Genomic DNA, 24,311 nt, shown 5'->3' with positions numbered 1-24,311 from the left:
GGAAATGACACCATAACTGTGAAACGGATGTTATCTTTGAAAAAATGTTTATTTCACTTTATATTTATATTATAATCTTACTTTATGAGAGATTTTCCTTTCTTTAAACATATAAAAATGTTTAAATTTCTTCATTTTGATAAAAATCTATCTCTGGGACAAAAAAAAAAAGAGCTTGTAGTTAAATAAAACACAGAGATGTACACTACCTAAAATTCTTTTATATATATATATATATATATATATATATATATATATATATATATATATATATATATATATATATTATGTTTTTGAAAAAAAAATATTGTATGCTCATAAAGGCTGAATTTTATTACTAAAAATATTACTACAATTTAAAATAAATGTATCCAATTTGATTATTTAAAAATTTAATTTATTCCTGTGATGCTAAAGCTGAATTTTCAGCATCATTATTCCAGTCTTGTGTCACATGATTCTTCAGAAATCATTCTAATATGCTGATTTGCTGCTCAAGAAACATTTCACAGTAATATCCATTTTATAAACAGTTGTGTTGCGCTATTTCAGGATTCTTCGATGCATTGACAGCTTTTTTTTTTCTTTTCTTTTGTTAATATTATAAATGTCGTTAATGTCACTTTTGATCAACATAATGCATCTTTGCTGAATATATTATTTATTTATTAATAATTATTTCTTATTTATTTAATGCATATACAACTTAAATTCCCAACTGGTTGCAGCTAATTCGGTCTGTCTTCAGATTCATAAATGTAATTACCGACTAAATATGTTGAAAAACTTCACGACTGCTCCTTGTTCTGGGATTTTATAATGCACAAATTAAGCACTGGATACAAATATTGAATTTCCATGAAACACAGCCGTAATCGGATCTAAGCAGTGAAATGTTTAAAAAATGTAGGTTTCATTTCCACAGTGCTACATGCATGCACGCCGACACGAACAAACATGCATCACAAACGGTCCTCCCTGGGATCTAAACCAGCACAACATGGCTGCTCTAAACCTGAATCAACAACAAACCAGCAAGAAAGAGCAAGAAACAGAAACAGACTGAGAGAACGACAGCAAGACAGGGAAAGTCATATGAACAAGTTCTTATAATAAATAAAACGGTATTTGGCGAAGTCTCTCCGGCAGACAGATACCTGTATGCTGCAATTATCACGAAAAGGAAAAAATAATGAGACGGAGAGAAAAACAAACAAATCAGCAGAAGCAGCGCTGCAGGGCCGAACGGTAACTGGGCGGCTGCCATGCAGCTCCTGGAAGAGAGATGAATTGGAGGATGTTGAACTGTGAACTAAAGCGCCACAGAGCCTCTATGAGTGGTCTTCATTTGGATGAGAGGGGCCACAGGAAAATGTAGGTGTGTTGAAGGGAAGCCAGTGTGAGAGAGAGAGAGCGGTGCCTCCAGCAACTTTCATCCATCCTCTTAATGGACATGTTCTTCTCTCCTGTGGACCGAGACTCGCTCTTCATTGCATCAACTACACACACATATACAACCATACACACGCTTCTTTGTCTGCAAGAAGGAAAGTTATACTTCACTAATTTGTGTGCATCAACAACTCTTTTTAGAAATAATGGATTATGATTTCCAGGATGCAATTTTCTTATGAATTATGACTAACCATAAAGGGAACATCACATGAGTGCAATGTTTTTTAGGTTGCTTTAGGTAAGGCTGATTTTCAATAACATACGCAATATATTTGGCTTCGACTTTTTAAATAAACTGCAGCATAATTCCATATTATTGTTCTAGAAATTATAAAAAAAATAACTAATAAAATGACCTTAAGCTATTCATTTTTAGTGAAATATTTAGCAGACACTGTAAAAACCTAATAATAATTAATAGTAATAGTACCTGCATAATGCTGAACTAGATTGTGAATTCACAGAAAAAAAATGCATAAAAAATGCTGTGTTTACTGCAAAGCAGATGCAATAAAAGAGAGAGAGAGAGAAAGAAAGAGGTCTTGAGTACCGCAGCGGTTGGCTTGGCCGGCACTAGCTGGGGGTTTTTAGTCAGATTAAACTCAGAGCTGCCACGTTTTCAAGACCATCCTAATAATGAAATATGTCAGAGAATATAAAGGACTCTGGCGTAGGTACAGCGTGCCAGAGGGAAGAGAGAAAAAAATGAGTGTGTCAGCACAGTAGCCTGCATCCTGTCAATATCTATCGGATCCCACATCTGTAAAACTACACTCCAATCAGCCTTCCATGTATTTACCAATGTCCCTGACCCCTGAGAAGTACACAGAAGAATCACAAATAGACTATGCATGAAAATTTCAGATTTTTTTTTAAGCATTCACTGCTGTGAGCGCAGCTAAATTTCAGTCTTGACTGTGTGCATGTGGTTTTGATTATTTAATTTATGATCCAATGCCATGAGTCTGAGTCTGTGCGTACAGTTCATCTGTGGTCAAGTTTTGTACAGTGTATATAAATATAAAAAAATGTTACAGTTATACAATTTTACTTTCTCTATCTCATTCTCTCTAAATATAATAAAATGACATCTCTTTAATTTTAATTATATATATATATTAAACATTTATTTAAAAATATAGAGTATAAAATATAACAAGTCCCAATTAAAAATCTGCAAAGCTATGTGACAAGATATGAAAATGTTATACTATTGTTTATTTTTACTGAACTAATATTTTGCAACAGACTTTGCATGTGTCTGTGGTAACTGCTTTCCCTTTGTCTGTCTGTTTCCTCCACTAACTCAATCACTCCTTGCAGCAACTCACTCTCTCACCTCACTGGACAGGCTACAAATGGCCAACAGTCGCCTTCCGTTTATCTTCATTTGACTTGGCTGAGACACAGACAATGATCTGGAGTCAGATTACTGGCCTGCGAGTCAACTGACACAGCTCTTTACAGATCGCATGCTTGATCTTAGGCCAGTCTTGTAGCGTTTGACCACAAATGAGTTGTTGGCTTTTAAAGAAGTATGGTGCAACTGATGTTGCAGGGCTGATAAACTATACAAATTGGAGAAGCAATTGCACACTTATTGTTTGTTAATAAAATGAATTACGTATTGAACATTGGTATCTTTTATACTTTTTCTGTTGCTGCGATTAATGAGAATTTTTTTTTGTATTTTACCAGGTTAAAGAGGGCTCCAACTTACTCTCCTTAACATGCCTTAGAAAACTCCTTAACCATAGTAAAATCACATTCTCATGTGGCATGCTGCTTTTATATGTGCAGTGTGCGTGTGTCTCTGTGTTCAAGTTCTTACCAGGTCTCTGTCCTTGAATGGAGGCCACATTTCTCTCACCCGCCCCTGAAATACACAAACAAAACATCCATGAGCTCATCAAACTCTCATTTGTGTCTCCCAGTGGACATTCCAGACTGGATGTAACTTCACAACAAGGTCATGTTATGTGTAAATTTACAGCACACGTCTCTGGTAGATCTTGTAGAACTGTTCTAGATCCTATACTGACGTAGGAGCTTATATGAGGGCGAGTAAATGCTGACAAATATTTCTATTTTGGGTGAACTATTTCAAGTTTTATTTTATAGGATTTTTAAACTATATTTATATACTATAAACTATAACTGGAATAAGCTGTTGTTATGCATATGAGTCCTAGCATGACTTATAACTGTCTTCTAAACTACACCTTTATAAGAAGAGAAAGTGATATAATAATACACTGGACTGTTAGAAATCTCTTCTGCTTAATTCTAAATTTTTCCACATGTGTTCTGATGTATGGATTTAGCTCCATCTCTCTCTCTCTCCTGCAAGTAGCCACACTTGGTTTTTAATTAGGAAAGGCTGTGCAGGGTCAGTTACGCTTCTGTACAGCTGAGAACATCTGCGGTGTGCCTATAAACACACAACAACACACAGACACACACACACACACACACACACACTCTCTCTCTCTCTCTCTCTCTCTTTCAAAAAAGTTCAAGTTCCATTGTGCACACATAGCAAAATTCATAACAAAGAAAAAAGAAATATATATATATATATATATATATATATATATATATATATATATATATATATATATATATATATATATATATATATATATATTTTTTTTTTTTTTTTCTCTCTCTCTCTCTTTACAGCAGCTTTTAAAAAAGAAATGTCCTGCACTTTCCAAGACTGGATTTAAAAATAACCACAGTTAACATATTTTAATAACACATTTTTTCCTGTGATCCAAAGCTGAATTTTCAGCATCATTACTCCAGTTAAATCATTATAATATGCTGATGCTCTGCTCATTTTTGGGATTTATTTATTTATTTAAAATAGTCATATTTAAAATCAATGTAATGCATCCTTGCTATATTAAATAATTTCTTTCTAAATAATCTATCTGATCACAAATGTTAGAACTGTCTTTTCTTTTTCACCTTCAGTTTGGTCTCTTAATCTTGTTTTAAGAATGCTCAGGTTTCTTTCTCTTACTTTCTTTCTTTGTGGAAAACAAAACAAGGAGAATTATAACAAATATGATTTTCTGCAGTACATATGTGCGGTTATATCCATGTACACTAAGCCACAATGACACATTCAAGACAGTAGCACCTAATGGAGGAAAACAATGAATTATTAGTGTGTTTGAGCCTGAGTGTGAGTGGTTAAAACAGTGTGTCTCTGCGTGTGTGTGTGTGTGAGAGAGAGAGAGAGAGAGAGAGAGAGAGACTAATCCGCACAAACAGGATTGAGCAGTGAAGACCAGCTGCTGCCACAGGCATTGCACCATGGGATACAATAATGGGGTTTCATTACACTGCAATTTCTCTTAAATAAGCCTTTTCATCTTTTATGAGCTCAATTTCACCAGCAGAGAAATAACACTGGAAGAGAGGCTTGTGTGAGCCGGTGTGGGTTCACGCGCGTGTGTAAATATGGACACATATGTGAAAGAACACAGATGGGGCTAATGAAAAAATAAGTAAAAAAGAATAAAACCCCAAACATCCTAACAACAATAATGCAACAATGGCGAACTATACTGAAAACACAAGCAACAACGAACACCCTAGTAACTATCCCAATGACACTCAGCAATCACTCATAACACCACATCAAATCCCAGAACTCCCTAGCAACCACCCATAATCCCTTATCAACACCATGGCAACAACCCTGAACATCCTAGCAATACCCAAAACACCAAAGCCACATGCAAAATGCCCTAAAAACCACCCGACACATCACAGCACCATCAGAACCCCAAAACAACAACTAAACACCCTAGAAACATGCAGAATGTCCTAGCAACCACCGATCAACAACACTTTCTTAGGAACCACCCCGAATTCCCAAGCAACATACAAAATGCTCTAGATAACACCCAAGATAACACCGAAACACCTAGAACATCCTAGCAACCACCCAAAATGCCCAAGAAAAAAAACTGACAATGTTAGCAACACCCAAGCACCCTTGCAAAATGCATCACACCCTAGCAACCACCCAAAACATCACAGCGATACCTCATCAACCACCTTAAACACCCTAGCAACATGCAAAATGGCCTAGAAAATCAACCACAACACCACAGCAACACCCAGAACACCAAGAAATATGCAGCACGACCTAGCAACCACCCCAAACATCCTAGAAACCTGTCAGTAAACTTAGCAACTGTTTAAAAAAGACCTGCCAACCACACAAAACACATTAGCATTGAATATGTATTATTTTACTTTTATTTTAACTAAAATGGCATGCAAAAAAATTAAAAATCTAGTTATACATATTCTGATAAAACCAAATTTGCAGGTGTGTTATACTTCTGCAAGAAAGTAAAGGTAAAAGGCTTGAAAGCAATCAGCAAATGAGAAATTAAGAGCATTTTCACATGAACTCCAGACTAAAAAAAAACACAGAGCTGCTAATGATGCGACTGGCAGAATAAACCTCTTTCCGACAGACTCAAGCTGAGCCAAAACTCTGAACTCCAAACGCTAGCCTCCAGAACTCCAGCCAAATCTCTCACAGGGACCGCGCTTGACTGAGGAAAACCTTTGTCTTTCAACGTTTCGCAAAATCACAGAGGAAAACATTGGCCAGGCTGAAATTACATGCCTTGAAGATAAGAAAAGTGGACCCTTGGGTGATGGATAGATTACTGTAAGGGTTAGTAGAAAGCTTGTAAATTTAGATTAATAAATATTTTGCCTATTTTCGCATTTGGATAAAAACATGACCTGTATTCCGCTAAAGGCAGTTAATGCTAGAGTGAACATCTGTAATTGCTCCCAACTTCAGTCACTTTAGCCATGACCCTGACTGGAAATCTATTACCCAAAAACTAGTCCAAAAACAATCACTTTGATCAAAATCATTGATGCAATGTGCATACATTATACAGCTTTGTAAGTTATGCCTTGAAACAGAAAACTTTAAATAATTGACCTTAAAATATAGGTAATGCACCACAGTAATGCTAAATGTATGCAAAAAGAAATAGCAACTGAACCACAGACCACAGGGCCTATACAGAAAAATTTAAAGAGTAACTTAAAGAACAAAATGAAAAGGCAAGAGAGAGAGAGAGAGAGAGAGAGAGAGATAGAAAGAGAGAGAGAGCAAGATATAGAAATAAATAGAGGAGAAAAGTTCTAGATGGCAGCAAAGCACGACACTATGAGATGTGTGTAATGAAAACCAATCAGCTTTCAGCAGTGAGGAGATTAGCACAGTGGCAGTGGCGCTGAAGCCAATACTCCACCCTAATGAAAAGTAATTGGAAACGGGCAAAAACTTCCCATTGCGGAGCTACGAAATATCTCTCATGTTTCTGACAGTGGTGGAAAAGAGAGAGGATAAGTCATCGGGGTCATCCGTGGCTAATACTGGGAAATGTGTAGCTATAGGGCTTTATTTTGTGTTCAATTTTCACTGTAATTCAGATATACAGACCAAAATCTTTCAAATGGGCTTCTAGGTCTTAATAGAACTTTTAATCTTTGTCTATAAGGCTTTAATGCACAAGATTTCACCTCAAACACCTGTCTTATTCACTAACCACCCACAATCCAAGTTAACCAAGCGCTAAATGCACTGAAATAGCTTTGTATTGAAATGAAGTCATTGTCGGCACAGAATCAGTTTTTAGCAGAGGTTGTGTATGTGTGTTTCCTTTCCATACCTAAATCCATGCTCTTAGAGGACTTGCTGGTGGGGTAATCTGGGACGTTCTGTCGTTGAGGGTTTTGTTGGTCGGTGGGGTGGATCATATATGAATCAGGCTCCATTTCAGCCCTACAAGACACATATCACACTTTTTAAAAGATACGCATTCTCAGCTGATTCTATAATAAGCATAAAATAACATGCACTACATCTCAAATATCAGGGTGTAAAATGTTTTTGAATTAAATATTTTAGGACTATTTTTAAATACTATTACAATTTCAAATTTCATTTTTTTTTTGTTATATACTTTAAAATGTGATTTATTCCTGTGATGCAAAGCTGAATTTTCAGCATCATTACCCCAGTCTTCAGTGTCACATGATCCTTCAGAAATCATTCTAATATGCTGATTTACTGCTCAAGAAACACTTATTATTATCAATGTTCAAATAATAATAATTATCAATAATAAATTATAATAAATAATTTAATTGCTTCAATAATAATAATTATCAATAATAAATAATATAATTTACTATCAAGTATATTTGAAATAGAGATCTTTTGTAACACCATAAATGATTTTTTTTTTTTTTTATAAACTTACAGACAACAGACTTTTGTGTAATGTAGTGTAACACACAGAAACATTGGATAAAATAGTCAATTATTTAATATGTAATTATAAACTAATTACTGATATGTTTTAGTACTGAATGACAGTATTTACAACTGGCCTTCATCTCATTTATGTCTACTTATCCTGCAAATAAAAGTTTCTCTGTGGGTCTATACAAATACTGTATAGACCCACAGAGCGTGTGAATAAAATTTGGTATTTCACCAAATATTTAATGGTACAACTAGATAATGACATAAATAACTCTTCTGCATGGTATCTTTACAAAGCAATGTATTATCTCAAACTTTACGCTTTAAGCACTATAACTGACCGATCTTGTTGGTGTCTGTGTGGAGCGTTTGTTTCCAGCAGGTCCAGATCAGAAGGTGGAGGGGGGAAACCCTCTTCATCGTAATCTTCCTCTGGAAGTTCCATTTTTTCGTCATTGGATCCATGCACAGCTGTTTGGAAATATGAGTTTTGTTGTTATATACAATTATTACAGCTGATGTTCGTCACACAAAGCCATTGATTTGCTACAGAAGACTCAAGTTTTTGTAATTTTTAGTTTTTTTAGTTCACTTTTATGGTATGGGAAACAGCAATGTACAATATAATTTTGTGTTCCACTGAGAAACAAATTCATACAGGTTAAAAATGACAAAAGTGTGAGTTATTTCTTAATGAAAGTCCTCCCAATATGTGGAATAAGACACACTTGACCACGTTCACTGTGTTTTGAATGATCTAACATGTTAGAAACACATTGAGACCTTCTCTACGAGCGCACAACGGTTTGAACAATGACGGAAATATCTCCATTACGACTCAATTTTCTGCACTACCGTCCACGTTTCTTCCATCATTTAGCCAGTTATCGTAAAGCGAGTGCATAGTGACTGTGTCATATATATGCAGTGACATGAAATATTAATGCTGGCTGACAAAAACATGTGATTAAAACTACACTTGTATATGCGGAGTTCGGTTTTAAATTTCTCAGATTCTACCAAATCTAAATGCAGCGAATGTGGAAAGCAATTTGAATTTGAAATGAGATGTGTGTAAACATCACATCCCTCTTTGTGCGACTAAAGTACAGTCACATACTTTGACGGACAAGGGACGCTAATCAGTAAACAATGGTTTCCCAGAAAACACGGGAAAAGCCTTTTGTGTTGGCACGGCAACTCTCTGGAGAATCGGCGGGAAAGAATAGTGGGAATTTAAAACAGTTTGTTATCCGTTCTCGAGCACTCGGCACAATTGCGAGTATGCTAATAAGGCCCACTTAGAATCCATTTCATCAGCTTAATGATTTCAAGGTCAGACCGCATTGCATAAAAGCAAAAGGGAATGTAGCAAAAATATTGTCATTGGCTTTTTCAGTCCTATTGATGAGATGGGCAGATATCCAACTTGTAGATGTTGAAAAAGATAATGGAAAGCTATGCTGGCATGGAAAATGAGGCGACATTGAAAATAAACTCATTTTGTCCCCTTACAGAGAAGCAAAGCACTTTTAACATGGTGTTGATGATGAGCGCATGCTTTTTTGTTGCTGTTGTTGAGCACTGATCAATTTCATTTGTCTTTAACAGTACGATAGCATTTTACATTACATAAAAGCAATTATTTCATCATTTGGTGTGCATTTAAGAAAGCAGTCAACAAGTTAAGATGCATTCACACAGGACATGATTTGGCAACCACCAAGGGAATCCGCCACATGATCCTTTTGGATTCTACAGCTGACTGTGAAAAAGGAATGAATAGTACAGCAACTTTATGTCACGACCTAGAGCAATTTAATCAGTGGCAGTCCGTACTTACCAGAAGTAGGCTCGTACATACGACTGCTTGCTGTGGACGGTGGAACCGAACTGTTGGTGTGGTTGCTATTAGGAAGCTGATGAGCAGGAGAGTCGTTTCTGGTGACAGTTTGACTGCTTTCTTGATTTTCCTAAAGAAGAGGGTGAAACATTGTAGAGAATTCATTTTAGCATCCAACGAAACATTGATCTGGAAGATGCTGATAGGGAAAAGGTCTTGAGAACAAATATGGATATTTTAAAAGCATGTTGACCAACTTCCTTATTGGGTTCATGCAATCAGAAAGTCAACAAGTGGAACATCTGCCATGAAGCACTAGAAAACAAGGTTAAGGAAATGGACGTGGTTTGGGTCTACATGATGACACACAAAAATCATAACATAATGCAATTTACATTCAAGTATATTCAAATATGGAGTGCAAAACTCATAATACACACTCTGTTTTGTGTTTTCTTACTGCCATAAAAAGTGGAGCATCATGTCCTGCTGCTTCTTATTTGATGTAAGCAACATACACAAAAATTCTAAAGTTCAAAAGATATTAATACTTTAATTCTGCAAGAATGCATTAAATGTATCAATAATGGCAGTAAAGACATTTCTGATGTTATAAAACATTAAAATAAATACAGTTATTTTAGAGCTTTCTATTCATCAAAGAATCCTGAAAAAAATCATTATTTCCGCAATAAATATTAAGCAGCATAACTGTTTCCAACATTGATAATAATAAGAAATGTTTCTAGCCCAACAAATCAGCATATTAGAATGATTTCTGGAAGATCTTGGGACACTGAAGACTGGAGTAATGATGCAGAAAATTCAGCACTGCATCACAGAAATAAATGACATCTTAAAACATATTCAAAAAACAAAACTGTTATCTTAAATGATAATCATTTTCACAATATTACTGTTTTTAAAAATATTCGGCATGAAAGACGGGGGAAGTGAGGGGTCTCAATGACAGCCTACAATTGCAAGACAAACTGTAGAAACTAAAAAATAAAAAGACTTTCTGTGAGAGAACAACGCTGATATATAAATATATAAAAACACCGGGGATGTAAATGACAAATAGATAAAAGCAACCATATGACATAGATAGAAATATTCATATTCCAAAGGCATTCCCATCAGACAGTACTAGTCAAGACAGATATGGAAACATGTGTCAATATGAAGACGTGAGGCCACCGAATGATGCGTCCTTATGGATTATTCTCAGAAGACAAAGAAGCTAAAGCTGTCACCCGTCTGGGTGTCTACAACCCGGAGGGGGAATGCCATAGACTTTATACTGTCATACAAACCATGTGCTACACACGCAAACACGCTACTTACGGTAAAAAAAAGCCCAGACTGACTGGAGGGACATGAAAGGTATGAGGATATCACCATATCAAAGTGTGCTTAAATGCATTCACACCATACTATTCCGCATGGCAAAAAAAACAGATGAAAGCTTCATTCTTTTGTTCCGGCGCTAAGCCTCAGTTGGAGGATAGTCATTAGTGGGGATGATGGCTCTTTACATGTGGAAATGTCATTCTTGTCATCTGCCTCCTGCTCGCTGTCTTACAGGACGCACAGATATCATCGATGGACCAAAGGACCGATTCTCAGGCTCTTTTTCTCCACAGAAACTGCTTCTCATGAAAAATGACTCTAAAACCTGAGACTAAGCAACACTTTTTCTGTCATTTCACTGTGATCAGTGCCTTGGCAACGGTTAACATGTTATATGCATGTGTCTAACATGCATAAACTGAGAGCTGGCAGGAAGATATCAAAAGATACTTGAAGAATGATGGGACACCGACTGCTAGAATCCAGACGGAGGGAAACTAAAATGTAAAGTCAATTTAAACAGTCGATGTTATTGATTTACGTGTTCACCTCCCACCGACTTCAACCGCTGCATCGTCCTTATTAGTGAGGCTTGTTAAGGCAAGGATCACTATTATTTTTGCTCATACTGATTTGAACAAACCGCTGACCACTAATCTTTGGTGCAAAACACATGTAACACTATTTGGAAACACGCATTAATGACACCTCGAATTTAACAACAAATTTAGCCTTAATCAACCTATTAATAAAATTTCAAATGATAGCAAATAAACAATTGTCAAGACAGCTTAAGCAACCAAGAGCAACTTTGCAACTTAACAACAAAGCAGTCTTTTAAACATGGCATGTTTTACATGGTAACATGACCACATAACAGCGCCATAGCCCAAAACTCTGTATAACAACGCATTAGCCGCCACCCAGAATACCCTAGCAACTGCACAGCAAACCCTGACAAGCATTCACAGCACACAAGCATCTGAAGATAATGTCAAAGCCTAATTTCTCTGAGCATCAGTCAATGTGTCTGTAACATGATCATTTTCTCATTGATTTAAAAATCACCTTAATTTTAGGTGTACAACTCCCACAGCACACACACGTACACACCAAGAACCTTTCTGACAACTTCAAAGGCTGTGCGCTGCACGTCTTAATCGGACAACAATCACAAGGGAGCTTGGGTCTACAGTCGAAGACAAAGAACCAGCAAAGCAGCCTCTGGAACAAGACCCTAAACCCATGGACATCTCCACCCCCTCCACACACGGGCAGCAGTGAGGGTGATCTGAGGTTAGGGACCCCCAGGGTAGCCCGGGGCTGCCTTTCATTAAAACCTCAAATTTGCCTTTTATTCAAGGAACCCACGGTGTAATCTGATTAACTTGCCGAGTAAGAGGAGATCCAGCGAGGTAACGGGATTAGACAGCAGACTGGGTGGAGAAACAGGAAAGAGAAGAACATGGAGGACGGAGGAAGAAAGATGGTGGTTTCACATGAAATCACTCTAAATTACATTTCTGTTCATTACTGAATTAATTACAATTTTATTCAGAATAAATGCATGAGAGGGCTCAAAAGTGACAGTAAAGACATTTATTATACTTCTTCTATTTTTTTTTTATTAAATTATTATGCAACACACCCGTTTTATATATTTCCAAACATACACACACATACATAATCAAATATAATTTATATTATATATACATAATATTTATATACAAAAAAAAATTTTCTTAAACATATACATGCATTTCATGTGTGTATTTATATATATATATATATATATATATATATATATATATATATATATATATATATATATATATACACACACCTAATAAATATACATGGTACACACACATATGTATGTTTATTTTTTTTTATGCGATTATTCATTATTTGGCAGCACTAATTTATACTTGAATACATATACATCACTTTTTACTAAAATGTTGAAATTAAACATTTTATCAAGCGTTCTGTATTTTATCTTGAATTGAGGAACCAACCCATGAAGTTTTGCCCACAAACACTTTTGATTCTCTAACCTCCCACTCATTCTCTTATCATTTAACTCTGTCTGAATGATTAATGGCATATTGATCACTCCGTCTGCATGTGATAAATGAAGAATGCATCTCAGCAACATATCACCTTCTATCGAGCGTCATTACTGCCCGCACGATCACCATCCTTCCACCAGCAGATTGGTTTGAGGATAAGCTAATGCTCCCCAATAACACTCCACCCACCCAAAGACAGACCGCTGAAGGTGGAGTCAATAACCATTTGTCTTCATATTCATTGGGTGGTGATGAGGAGCTGCCCGAATTGATGAACCGTCCCAGATTAACCTTGGATATAAAGATTCCAAACTCAAATCCAGCTGCGGAAACCTAAGCATGTGACCTTTGAGGATCGAAAGCAAAGCTTCCATCAGAAAAAAAGATTCTGCTATTATCTCTTGGCTGAAAACTGACATTTTAGTGAGCTGCTGACGCACGGAAATGGATTCTCCTTCCCAATAAATTAGCCTTGACACTACTTCCAATAATAGAAAGGGGGGGGGAATAAAACCTTACATTAAATAACTCTATTTCTTAAAAATATGCTAAAAATATGCTTAGATAAACACACCTATTTTCTGAAATGATCAGCATTTTTTCCATAGACAACCGGAGTTCAGAAAGGTATGCATCAAAAATATTGTTTTAGTTGCCTCTCTTTCTTTTTCATGTGAAACCACTTCTATTATCAAGGATATTGTCATGCAGGTTTAATACACCAACCGGCAACTACTTAAACTTACCACCACTTTAACAAAAGGGGGACCCCAGTGAACATGGCGGACCCCCTGAAACACAGAGACATGTCAAACTGACAACATTAAAAGAAGACCAGACTTCTGTGCTTGTGTCCTATTAATGCAAGCATCAACTAAACAAACTCATTAATATAATTGTACACATTAAATGTTTCAAACATATATTTAGTGAAAATATACAGGTTTATACGGAATATTTTTAGTGTATTAACTAGATTTATGAGTATGTATGCTCAAAGGACATGCACTGATATGATGAAGTGCAGTGCTTCTCAGATTTTGGAATATAAACTGTATATAAATTGCACTGTTTTGAACTAGTTTTTCATGCATTATAATTTCTTACAATTATCACATGTTAGGTAACTAAGTACCCACTTTATTGTCGGATATTTTTGTTAATTTCAAATTTGATCTGGTATGACACTACCATTCAAAAGTCTTGGGTCAATAAGATGTTTCTAAAAAAAAATCTCTTATGCTCACCATTTATTTGATAATAAATAAATAAATAAATAAATAAATAAATAAATAAATAAATAAATTAAAATAAATAAATAAATAAATATATATATTTTTGTTTTGTTTTTTTGTTTTTTTTTATAAATAGTCAAAATCTTTACAGTCACTTTTGATCAATTCAATGCATCCTTGCTGAATAAAAGTATACAATTCTTTAAAAATAAATAAATCTTACTGACCCCAAACTTTTAAACGTATTGTACATATTACATTAACAAGTTCAATACAGCATGACTGTGTAAACTGGATAAATTTCTCAATAAACAAAAGAAAGAATGACACCACATGTTCTTTACAGAATAAAAAGTGAAGATCCAAGAAGAAAAGCCCAGAGGGTTAGAAGGAAACAGAGTGCATGCAAAGATGTAAGAGTCTTTTATTTGAAAAGAAAACTTCAGTCATACAAAAAAAATTCAAAAGAACAGCAGACATGGACAATTAGATGTTCTAGCAATAAGTGAAAACAGTAAATGAAAATGCAAGCATGTGCACAATGTTAGTACAAAAGCTGAAAGCAGAAGAGAAGAACAAGCGCTTTCTCATGAAGTCAGAGAAAAATAAGGAAAAGAACAATCTTCAATGTGTCAAAAGAAAATGTATCTACAATGATTATATTTGAAGGAATTCCTCCGCAAACGTCCATAACAACACTGCAATGCCTCAAAGAAAACTCAGTGAAATATTGTCAAGAGCTTTGTTTAGGAAAATGGACTGTTTTGGCTTTCTTAACCGAGAAAAATTTTAATCTATTGACAGTTTTTTTTAACCAGATGCCTATTTTTTTGTTGTTGTTGCTTATAGGATAACAACAGTACTTTAAAGTAAAATGTAAATCATAGAATCATGGGGATATTAAAACCTTTTCCCTTTTTAGCCAAAGCATATGTGTGCATTTCCTTGTGCACAATAGCTAACATTCAGAGGTCACCTGAGAGCCTGTGATGTCGATAGTGGTGATACCAGCGGCCTACAGCCAGGGACTCGGGTTCAGAGGCCCTGCGGGAAAGCGCTCTGTAGTGGTACGCATGGCATACCTGTACAGGTGTGTGCTCCAGAGCACGCAGAACCACCAACTGGATGGTTCCTCTGAGGTTCCCTTCAGTCGACATAGAGTGGCGCAGGGTCTCCATGGCATCATGGTTGGAGCGTCCGATCAGAGATTCGCCATTAACAGCTATCAGTTGGTCATTGATACGCAAGCGACCGTCCTGCAAACAAGAGAAGTTAAAACACCAATGTAACATGTACAAGCTACTGAGAATTTATAAAAGTTCAACTTCTGTATAAAAAATATATATATATATATATATATATAAATATATATATGTGTATGTATGTATGTATATGTATATATATATATATATATATATATATATATATATATATAAAGAGTTGTCAGCTAGTAGCTATGCTAAACCTTGCCTAAACGAGTAGCAAATCATTTTAAAGGTCTAAGTTTGTTTATTAAATTTAAATATAAACAATCCAAAATGAGTCAAAAAATGTAATACAAAACAAAACACAGACACACAAAAAATAAAAACAAGCAATTAAATAAATGAATTCATTAAAAAGTTAAAAAGACTACCATTTACATGTTTGCTATAAGGTATATAATTACCGAATAAATACAATAATTTAATATGAAATATTAAAACATGTAACAAAAATCATATCATATTACTTGTTATATGCAGATTAATTAGATTAAAAGTATTTTCTTATAATATTATAAACTAATATAAAAAAACTTGACCCTCTAACACTAGCTTTCTCTATTCTTTTTCTATTCTATTTTACTTGTTTTCTTTTTAATTAGAATAAAAAAATAATAATAACCTGACCCTCTAACACTAGCTCTAGCTATTCTGTTTCTTTCCTATCAACTTTTTTTATTTTTTATTATTATAATAAATAAATAAATAAGTAAAAACTTACTATGTGTACTGCGTTAGACCTACCGGGACTTGTCACAGTCCTTATAAATTGTATAAACGCATATAAATTGTATATAAATTATATAAATAATTTATATAAATTGTATAAATATAAATTTGTTGGACTGATTGCTTCTATTGTCCTAATTTGTAAATTGCTTTGGATGAAAGTGTCTGCTAAACGATTAAATGTAAATGTAATAAGAAATATAATTTATATATATATATATATATATATATATATTCACAGCAGTATTTAAATGAATTAGTTATTTAATAATATTTACTTCATTAAATAAGAATAATAAATAGGTTCTAAATACAGCATTAAAGTTAAAAATACTTTTAGTCTTATTGGTGAATTCATTGTTCTTTGGAATAGGTTATTTTCAACGAACCACCAAAATACTGTTACAAATACATATTTTAACAGACTGAATTACTGTCACACTAAAGCATGTAGTGAAGTTAGGACCACAGCTACTTTTAGCTAGCTTCTCCCAACAATGAAGCCCTATAGTGTGATTTAAAAACATTTATGCAGCGCAGCCTCACTGTTAAATGTTTAACTCATCCCACTGTGAATTCAGATACAATTGCAGATGCATATCATTAGCGTGCAAGGGCCAGGCCGGAATCAATTGGATTGAGGTTCACAGCTGTGGTTTCCTAAATAAAACTCAGCTGAGGAGGAACAAAAGAGATTAAAGCTGCAAGCAGCATTTACCGGGGTTCAAGCACATTAAGGCCTCTGAGGTGGTCAGAGCCAACCTGGATGTATGGATGACAGTTAAACACATCCAAAATGGAGAACAGGCTAACAGACAGACACGCACACTGAAAGTAAATGATTAGACTAATATATGTATACTCTATAAGCATATGCACACACACACACACACACACACACACAAAGACACACAAAGATACACATATACATGCACAAACATTTTGTTGCAGATATAGGTATTTGATAAAAAGTGATAGGTGACAATAAGCTTATTGCAAGTCTTCTCTTTTTTTAGAGTTTAGATGTCATTTTCAGATTAAACTGTAATCATAATGTGGCAAAATTGTTAAAACTGATACATCTGTATGAACAAAATGGAAAACATCAATTCAATGAGATACAAAATGTTATAACAGTTAATTTATTAATGTTTTGGCATGAATTCATAAAAACAGTACTAGCTGAAAGAGCCCATTAGTGGTCTTCCGCTGCCATCTAGTGGTTATAAATTGCATTTACTCAAACAACACTGTGTTTTTAAACATAACTGTTAAAGTGTTGTTGTTGGGTTTTTTTGCCCTATCTCTCTTAAATGTTGCATGCTTGTTTAGAATGAAATTATGCATTACTTTACACAGTTTTGATAATTTGTGGGATTTCTGTTTGTATTAATAGGTCTTTGTGCCTCTGGGGTGGTCTCGGCCAACCAGGATGTATGGATGACATTTAAATACATCCAAAAGAAAGACACACACACACTGAAATTAAATGATTAAACTAGTTTTTAAGAGTTTAGATGTCATTCAGGTTTCACTGTAATCACAATGTGGCAAAATTGTAAAAAATGATGTTTCTGTATGAACAAAATGGAAAACATTGATTCAATAAGATGTAACATGTTATAACAGTTAATTTATTAATGTTTTGGCATGAATTCATGAATCCTTTCTACAGTACTGTTCATTTTAACTGAATGAGCCCATTAGTGGTCTTCCGCTGCCATCTAGTGGTTATAAATTGCATTTACTGAAACAACACTGTGTTTCTAAACATAACTGTTATAGTGTTGTTATTTTTTTTATTTTTGCCCAATCTCTCTTAAATTTTGCATGCTTGTTTAGAATGAAATCATGCATTATTTTACACAGTTTTGATCATTTGTGGGATTTCTGTTTGTATTAATAGGCCTTTGTGTACACTATGCAAATAACATAATATAAAATTACTGGTTTATAGTTGTCTAAATGCAATTGTTCAACATGTTTTTGATAATTATTGACCTTCAGAGTCTAGAGAATTGTACTTCAGTGGTTTTATTGATTTTCATCTTATACCCGATCACTAGTTTGCCAAAGTACCTTTTTAAAATAATCTTGAATGTTTAATTAACAGCTTTATTGACAACGTTGGTCCCAGAGGCAAAGTTGTTCAGAATGAGGATATTTATCAAATGATATAAAGATTTAGTGTTTTTGAGTGAATATATGAGCATTTACAAACAATTTGAGGCCATTTACCATATAAATCTTGTGTTTTGAGACCTTTTCTACTGTTATAGCGCCACCTATGGTCTGATCTCCATGAAACTTTGCATGCTTGTTAAGAGTCATCTGTTACATGATTTCACTGAGTTTCATAAAGTATTGAGTTTTCGTTAAGGTTTTATAGGCTTTGGGGTATGTTTGGCCACACCCCTTTTTCTAAATTACCCCTTTACAGCTGACCAAAGGACAAAATTCAACATTTTTTTAATAATTATTGATCTAGAGAGTCCACAGAATATTACTGCAGTGGTTTGGTTCCGATCGGACAAAAAACCTAGGACTAGTTCGCAAAAGTAGGTTTTTAACATATTTGTGAATAACAATTGAATGATTTGATTGACAGCAATGGTTCTTGAGGCAAAGTTGTGCATTATGAGGAGATCTATCAAATGATATGCATACTGTGTTGATATGTGAAACACCACGTGATTACAGAGCCATAAAACTCGTTAGCGCCAACTAGTGGCCGATTTCTTTCAAAATTCTTACAGACCTTAAGGTTCATGAGTCGAACGTACCCAGCGAGTTTCGTTCCGATCAACATCCGTTAACCCTTTCAAATAGGTGCTTAAAATTGTTTGGCCAATGGCGGCCATGTTTTTTGAGATATGCAAATGTCCTCATATGTACTTGTGCCCCTTCAGACCGAGACATTGCATACCAATTTTCAAGTCGATCGAGGCAACAGTTGCCTAGTTATAGCCATTTATGTGTTTTTTCTATCTTATAGCGCCCCCAAGTGGCAGAGATGCGCAATATTTTTGATTTGACCAAAGATTGAGCTTATACATATGTATACCGAGTTTGGTGAAGATATCTCATTCCGTTCAAGAGTTATAGTTAAAATAGCATTTGGCTAACGTTAGCATAGACGCTTTTTGGTGTACTGTTTCGCGTAAGAATTGAAATTTCAACCTTTTTTTGATAATTATTGATATTGAGTGTCCAGGGAATATTTATGAAGTGGTTTGGTTCTGATTGGTTGAAAATCCTAGGACTAGTTCGCAAAAGTAGGTTTCGGATTTAGCTCGATTTTGCGAGAAAACGGTGCGTCGTAGACCCCAAAAAGGCGCCGTGCACTTTTGTTCGGGCTAACCCAAGGATTGCAACAATGCCATGTTTTTGAGTCTATGGCTAACGGTTTACACTTTACGGCCAAAATTGTCCAAAATTTTTGTTTTTTGCGCTGTAGCGCCCCCGTTAGGCCGATTGGGCCAGTTCTTTGTATCTGAGTAGCGAGCAAGACTACTACCATCTGACCAAGTTTCAGCTCTCTAGGCCTTACGGTTTGGGCTGCACGTTCAGTTTTAAGGCGGAAGAATAATAATAATAATAATAATAATAATTAAAGCTGCAAGCAGCATTTTACCGGGGTTCAAGCACATTAAGGCCTCTGAGGTGGTCAGAGCCAACCTGGATGCATGGATGACAGTTAAACACATCCAAAAATGGAGAACAGGCTGACAGACAGACACACACACTGAAAGTAAATGATTAGACTAATATTTTAATACTCTATGAGCATATGCACAGACACACACACAAAAAGACAAAGACACACATACATGCACAAACATTTTGTTGCAGATATAGGTATTTGAAATAAGTGATAGGTGACAATAAACTTATTGCAAGTCTTCTCTTTTTAGGAGTTTAGATGTCATTTTCAGGTTAAACTGTAATCATAATGTGGCAAAATTGTAAAAAACTGATATAACTTTATGGACAAAATGGAAAACATTGACTCAATAAGATTTAAAAAGTTATAACAGTTGATTTACTAATGTTTTGGCATGAATTCATGAAACTTTCCAACAGTACTGTTTAACTTAGCTGAATGAGGTCATTAGTGGTCTTCCGCTGCCATCTAGTGGTTATAAATTGCATTTACTCAAACAACACTTTGTTTTTAAATATAACAGTTATAGTGTTTAGTATAGAAAAAGTAAAACAACGTTTTAAATTACATAGCTTATGTCTGGATAAAATAATAAACTATTAATAACCAAATGTTAAAGTATTAAATATGTTTGTTTTTTATATTCATTATGCAAGTGTGGTGTAATTGACGTTTTTTAATGGGAGAGCATAGTTGACATATAAATAGTGGAGCGGAGGGAGTTGCTATGGAAACTGAGCAGTAACAGTCTTAGCACTATTTGTGAAACTGAAACGCTGGCTAGTGAGAGATGTTTGGCATGATGACGGCTAAAGTCCCTGCCAAAAGGATGTAGTCCCTTTTAGTAACTTGTTAGCATGCACAGTTTTTAAGACACAATAAAGTAAATAAAAAAAATCACAAGCAGGTTATAACTAGTGTGTTTTATGTCATAGATCAAAACGTGAAAAATATTTATAGGCTTTGTTAACTACAAACCTTATTTCAGGCAATTTAGCAAGAACCTATTCAAAAACTCTTTAGGGCAAGGGAACCGGAAGTGCTAAAATTCTAACTTTTTTTTAATGCTTTATTTAGTGACGATTCACATACAAATGAACAATAAAAGCAAAATATAAATAATGTTTATTCAACCTGACGCTAAAATTCTAACTCATTTCGCGTTTTGGCGTACAAAGTGACGACATAACTTCAGCACTCTATTGACATTCAAATAGTGGAGCGGAGGGAGTTGCTATGGAAACTGAGTGGTAACAGTCGTAGGCCTATTTGCGTTGCTTCTGTTTTCAGTTCTTTCAGGTGAGTTTAAGGTTTGAAATCGGATAAGTTAAATAAGTCAAAAATGATTAAATGTTTTGTACGTGTAATAGGTAGGGTTTATTGAATATTGAGTTTATAAAGCGTATATAAAGCTATGTTTAGTGTGTGGGGAAAAGTTCCTTAGGATATAATCAATCGTTTTACACTAACGTTAGGTAACTTAATGTTAGGATTTAGATTGAAGTTGTGGAAATTTTGGGTTTTAATCATAGACTGTGTGGTTTCAATATATGTGTGTGTAGATGGGAGGTTATTGGATGTTGGTTAGTTTACTTAAATATTTGTAATGTTAATGGGTGTAGTGAACGTAGTGTTAGTTTAAACGTGTTTCTGTGTTTTATGTATAGTAATATGTATCATAAAGATTGTTTTGTAATTTAACGGAAGTGTTTATAGAGATACAGCAAATACGTTAGCTCAGACAGCTCATTATATCATGTGAGATGTGGGTGTTTTTCATATAACGTTACTTTTTTGAAAGGTTTTGTTTATTGTTAACATGCAAACATTAGTATGAGATTTCAAAGTACGTTACATTATATTGTATTTCTGTGATTAGGAATCTTGAAATTTTTAGCATGATTAGTTCAATGTTCAGAGTTATATGATTCCTCTGTAGACTTAATATGTTGGTTTGCTGGTCAAGAAATATTTGTTATTGGTCATTTAAAAAGCATAAATATATTTGTATTTTTTATTTTTTTTTCCCTCTCTATGGTTTCAGATGCATGTCTAAGTGTTGTAAGACATGTTATGTCAATGTAGGATTTTTTTTTTTTTTTTCGAGAATGGATGAGACATGCAGGGTGATCAGAACCTGAAGTTTGGGTAAATGACAGTCCGCTGATGGAGATGTGCTGTCACAGAACATGAAGAAAATATTCAACTTCAAGAAGAAGAAGGGCTTCCCTAGCTCCTCCGAGACGGGGAGTGTGTTGTCGGCCAGCTATGATGTGAAGGAGAAAGACCTCAGGAAGGTCCACAAGGCTGCGCTCAGCGGAGATGTGGTTAAGGTCAGACAGCTGGCCAAAAACAATGATTTAAACAAGTTGGATAAGGAAAAGAGGTAATGGTTGATGAAATTAAAATGTTTTGTTTGTAGTAGTATAAAGACTGTGTATGTTTCTTGAATATTTATGGAAAATATTATGTTTGTTATTGAAGATTGTTGGTGTCTGTGTCCTGTCTGTCTAGGACATTTACAGAACCCGTCTCAGCTGGGAAGCCCTCTACACCCATCCACCTGTCTCAGCTTCTTCAGTCTGTTGCCATCAGGGAGGACTCAACTAAACCACTGGAGTAAACGCTTAGTGAGAGCAGTTGAGAAGATCATTGGTGTCTCGCTCCCATCCCTTCAGGACATTTACAGAACCCATGTCACCTGTAAAGGCCTCTGTTTCGTAGGTGATCCCACACACCCGTCACACAGCTTCTTCAGTCTGCTGCCATCAGGGAGGAGACTGTGGAGTCTCCAGGCCAGGACCAGCAGACTGAAGGACAGCTTCATCCATCAGGCTGTCAGGAAGCTGAACTCTTTGCGGACTTTGTTGCTATTATTACTTTGTTTCTAGTTGATGGTTTTTCTAAGTTAATCTTAGTTATGTTTGATTGATTATAGGATATTTTAACTTATGAGCTTGAAAGCATGCTTTTTATTAGTAGTATTATGTAGAATAATGTAGTGTTAGTAGTATTATGCAATATTAGTAGTATTATGAAAGTTGCTTAGTTATACAATAGTTAACCATAGGTTTAACAAAATGAAAACTTGCCAGATTGAACCTTGTTAGATTTTAATCTGATAGATATAGTGTGTAATGCGGCCCTAGTAATCACCATCAGACTTTGTCCTTCAGGGCTCAGCAATAGAGATTTGGCCATTAGTTGTATTAGTTTTTTACATTCCCTGCTAACATTTTTATTTTCACAACTACAAAAGAATGATCTATATCATATTTTAAGCAAATGCTTTTTTATATTTGTTATATATATTGGTATTTTTCATGAAATTGAACTTAATGTTCATTAAAAAGAATATGTTCCTATTGCTCAGTGGTATAGTATTGTGTCAGCAGTTCAATAAGGTTGTGTTCGATTTCCTGGGAACATATATAGTGGCAAAAAAAATGTTTAAAGCTTGAATGCACTGTAAGTCGCTTTTGATAAAAGCGTCTGCTAAATGCATAAATGTAAATAAGACATGATTGCAGTTTGGATTTTTTTGTTTAAAATTATATAGATGTTTGATAAAAAGAAAAGGGTTTGTATGTTTTTTCTGTTTATTGATAATATAATAAATTTGTGATTGTGATTGTTTTGTTTTTTATATATTTTTATGTGGAAGGGGATTTTGGTTGGGTTGATAAAACTGGTTGTAAATTATGTGCTGATACTGAGCCATCAGCTAATATTAATAATAAATATTCGGCTTCTTACTGGATCATAATTGGGGGTAAGCAGCATAGAGTTTGTTGAAATAGCGATGAGCAAAACTTTGGTAAGTAGTGGAGATTTGTCTGTTTGTTGTGTCTAGACTGGTGCGGTACTTGTTTAATTTGTCATAATTTTTTTATATTAAAATAAATATTAATGGTAATTGTGCTGTTAATTTGTAAAATTATATATTTTTATTATTATAATAATACGTATGTGTGTTTTAGAGTTAATGTTAAAAGTTTAAAATGTGATGTTAATATAATATAGATAAAGTGTTGTTGTTTTTTTAATTTGTAGTGAAAATTTGTCTGTCATATATTTTAAATGTTCATGAAACATAAAATATATATAAAAACAACTTAGGTCCTGAGACACCTGGTGACACCTGGAACAGTAATTAGTTGGTAGTCTAGACGGGCGTCCACGTGACAAAGTTCACGGTAAATACTAGAAGTTGTGATTTTGGTGGTCACGTGTTACTTAGTTAATTTGTTTACACATTCATACACTTGTGTCGATATTCACATGCACACACTCAGGCACACATACATACAGACAAACACACACACACACATATATGTATAGCTATGTATATTGTTGTATAATGCTAAGCATTT

The 24,311-nt window shown here is 34.7% G+C and overlaps 2 protein-coding genes across 3 annotated transcripts in view; one reads left to right on the top strand and one right to left on the bottom strand.

Moving 5' to 3' along the window:
* LOC113106051 (partitioning defective 3 homolog B-like) overlaps positions 1-16,632 on the bottom strand; it is a 74,213-nt gene extending 57,581 nt beyond the window's left edge. The window contains exons 1-6 of the mRNA XM_026267624.1: positions 16,609-16,632; positions 15,363-15,536; positions 9,621-9,750; positions 8,119-8,248; positions 7,179-7,291; positions 3,287-3,331 (exon numbers count right to left, since the gene is read on the bottom strand). Coding sequence (XP_026123409.1) covers positions 3,287-3,331; positions 7,179-7,291; positions 8,119-8,248; positions 9,621-9,750; positions 15,363-15,536; positions 16,609-16,632 — 616 coding nt within the window. The remainder of the gene's footprint in view (positions 1-3,286; positions 3,332-7,178; positions 7,292-8,118; positions 8,249-9,620; positions 9,751-15,362; positions 15,537-16,608) is intronic.
* A 3,972-nt stretch (positions 16,633-20,604) lies between these two features.
* LOC113095329 (ankyrin repeat domain-containing protein 7-like) lies at positions 20,605-23,487 on the top strand. 2 transcript variants are annotated; one of them, XR_003288342.1, is made up of 3 exons: positions 20,605-21,237; positions 21,983-22,324; positions 22,453-23,487. XR_003288342.1 is itself a non-coding variant. In XM_026260896.1 (3 exons), exons 2-3 carry the CDS (start codon positions 22,128-22,130, stop codon positions 22,559-22,561), a joined length of 306 nt encoding a protein of 101 aa, XP_026116681.1. In that variant the 5' UTR covers positions 20,605-21,237; positions 22,046-22,127; the 3' UTR covers positions 22,562-23,487. The 2 variants fall into 2 exon arrangements, 1 of the variants encoding a protein (XP_026116681.1); XM_026260896.1 differs by having other exon boundaries at positions 22,046-22,324.
* The last annotated feature ends 824 nt before the right edge of the window (positions 23,488-24,311 follow it).

This window comes from Carassius auratus, chromosome 1 (assembly GCF_003368295.1).
Source record: "Carassius auratus strain Wakin chromosome 1, ASM336829v1, whole genome shotgun sequence".
NCBI classification, from domain to species: Eukaryota; Metazoa; Chordata; class Actinopteri; order Cypriniformes; family Cyprinidae; genus Carassius; species Carassius auratus.
This window is presented reverse-complemented; position numbering and strand designations above follow the sequence as displayed.

Coding starts and splice junctions, on each gene's coding strand:
- LOC113095329 (XM_026260896.1), top strand. CDS start 22,128: ATGAAGAAAATATTCAACTTCAAGAAGAAGAAGGGCTTCCCTAGCTCC. Junction 22,325..22,452: donor AAGTTGGATAAGGAAAAGAG/GTAATGGTTGAT, acceptor CTGTCTGTCTAG/GACATTTACAGAACCCGTCT.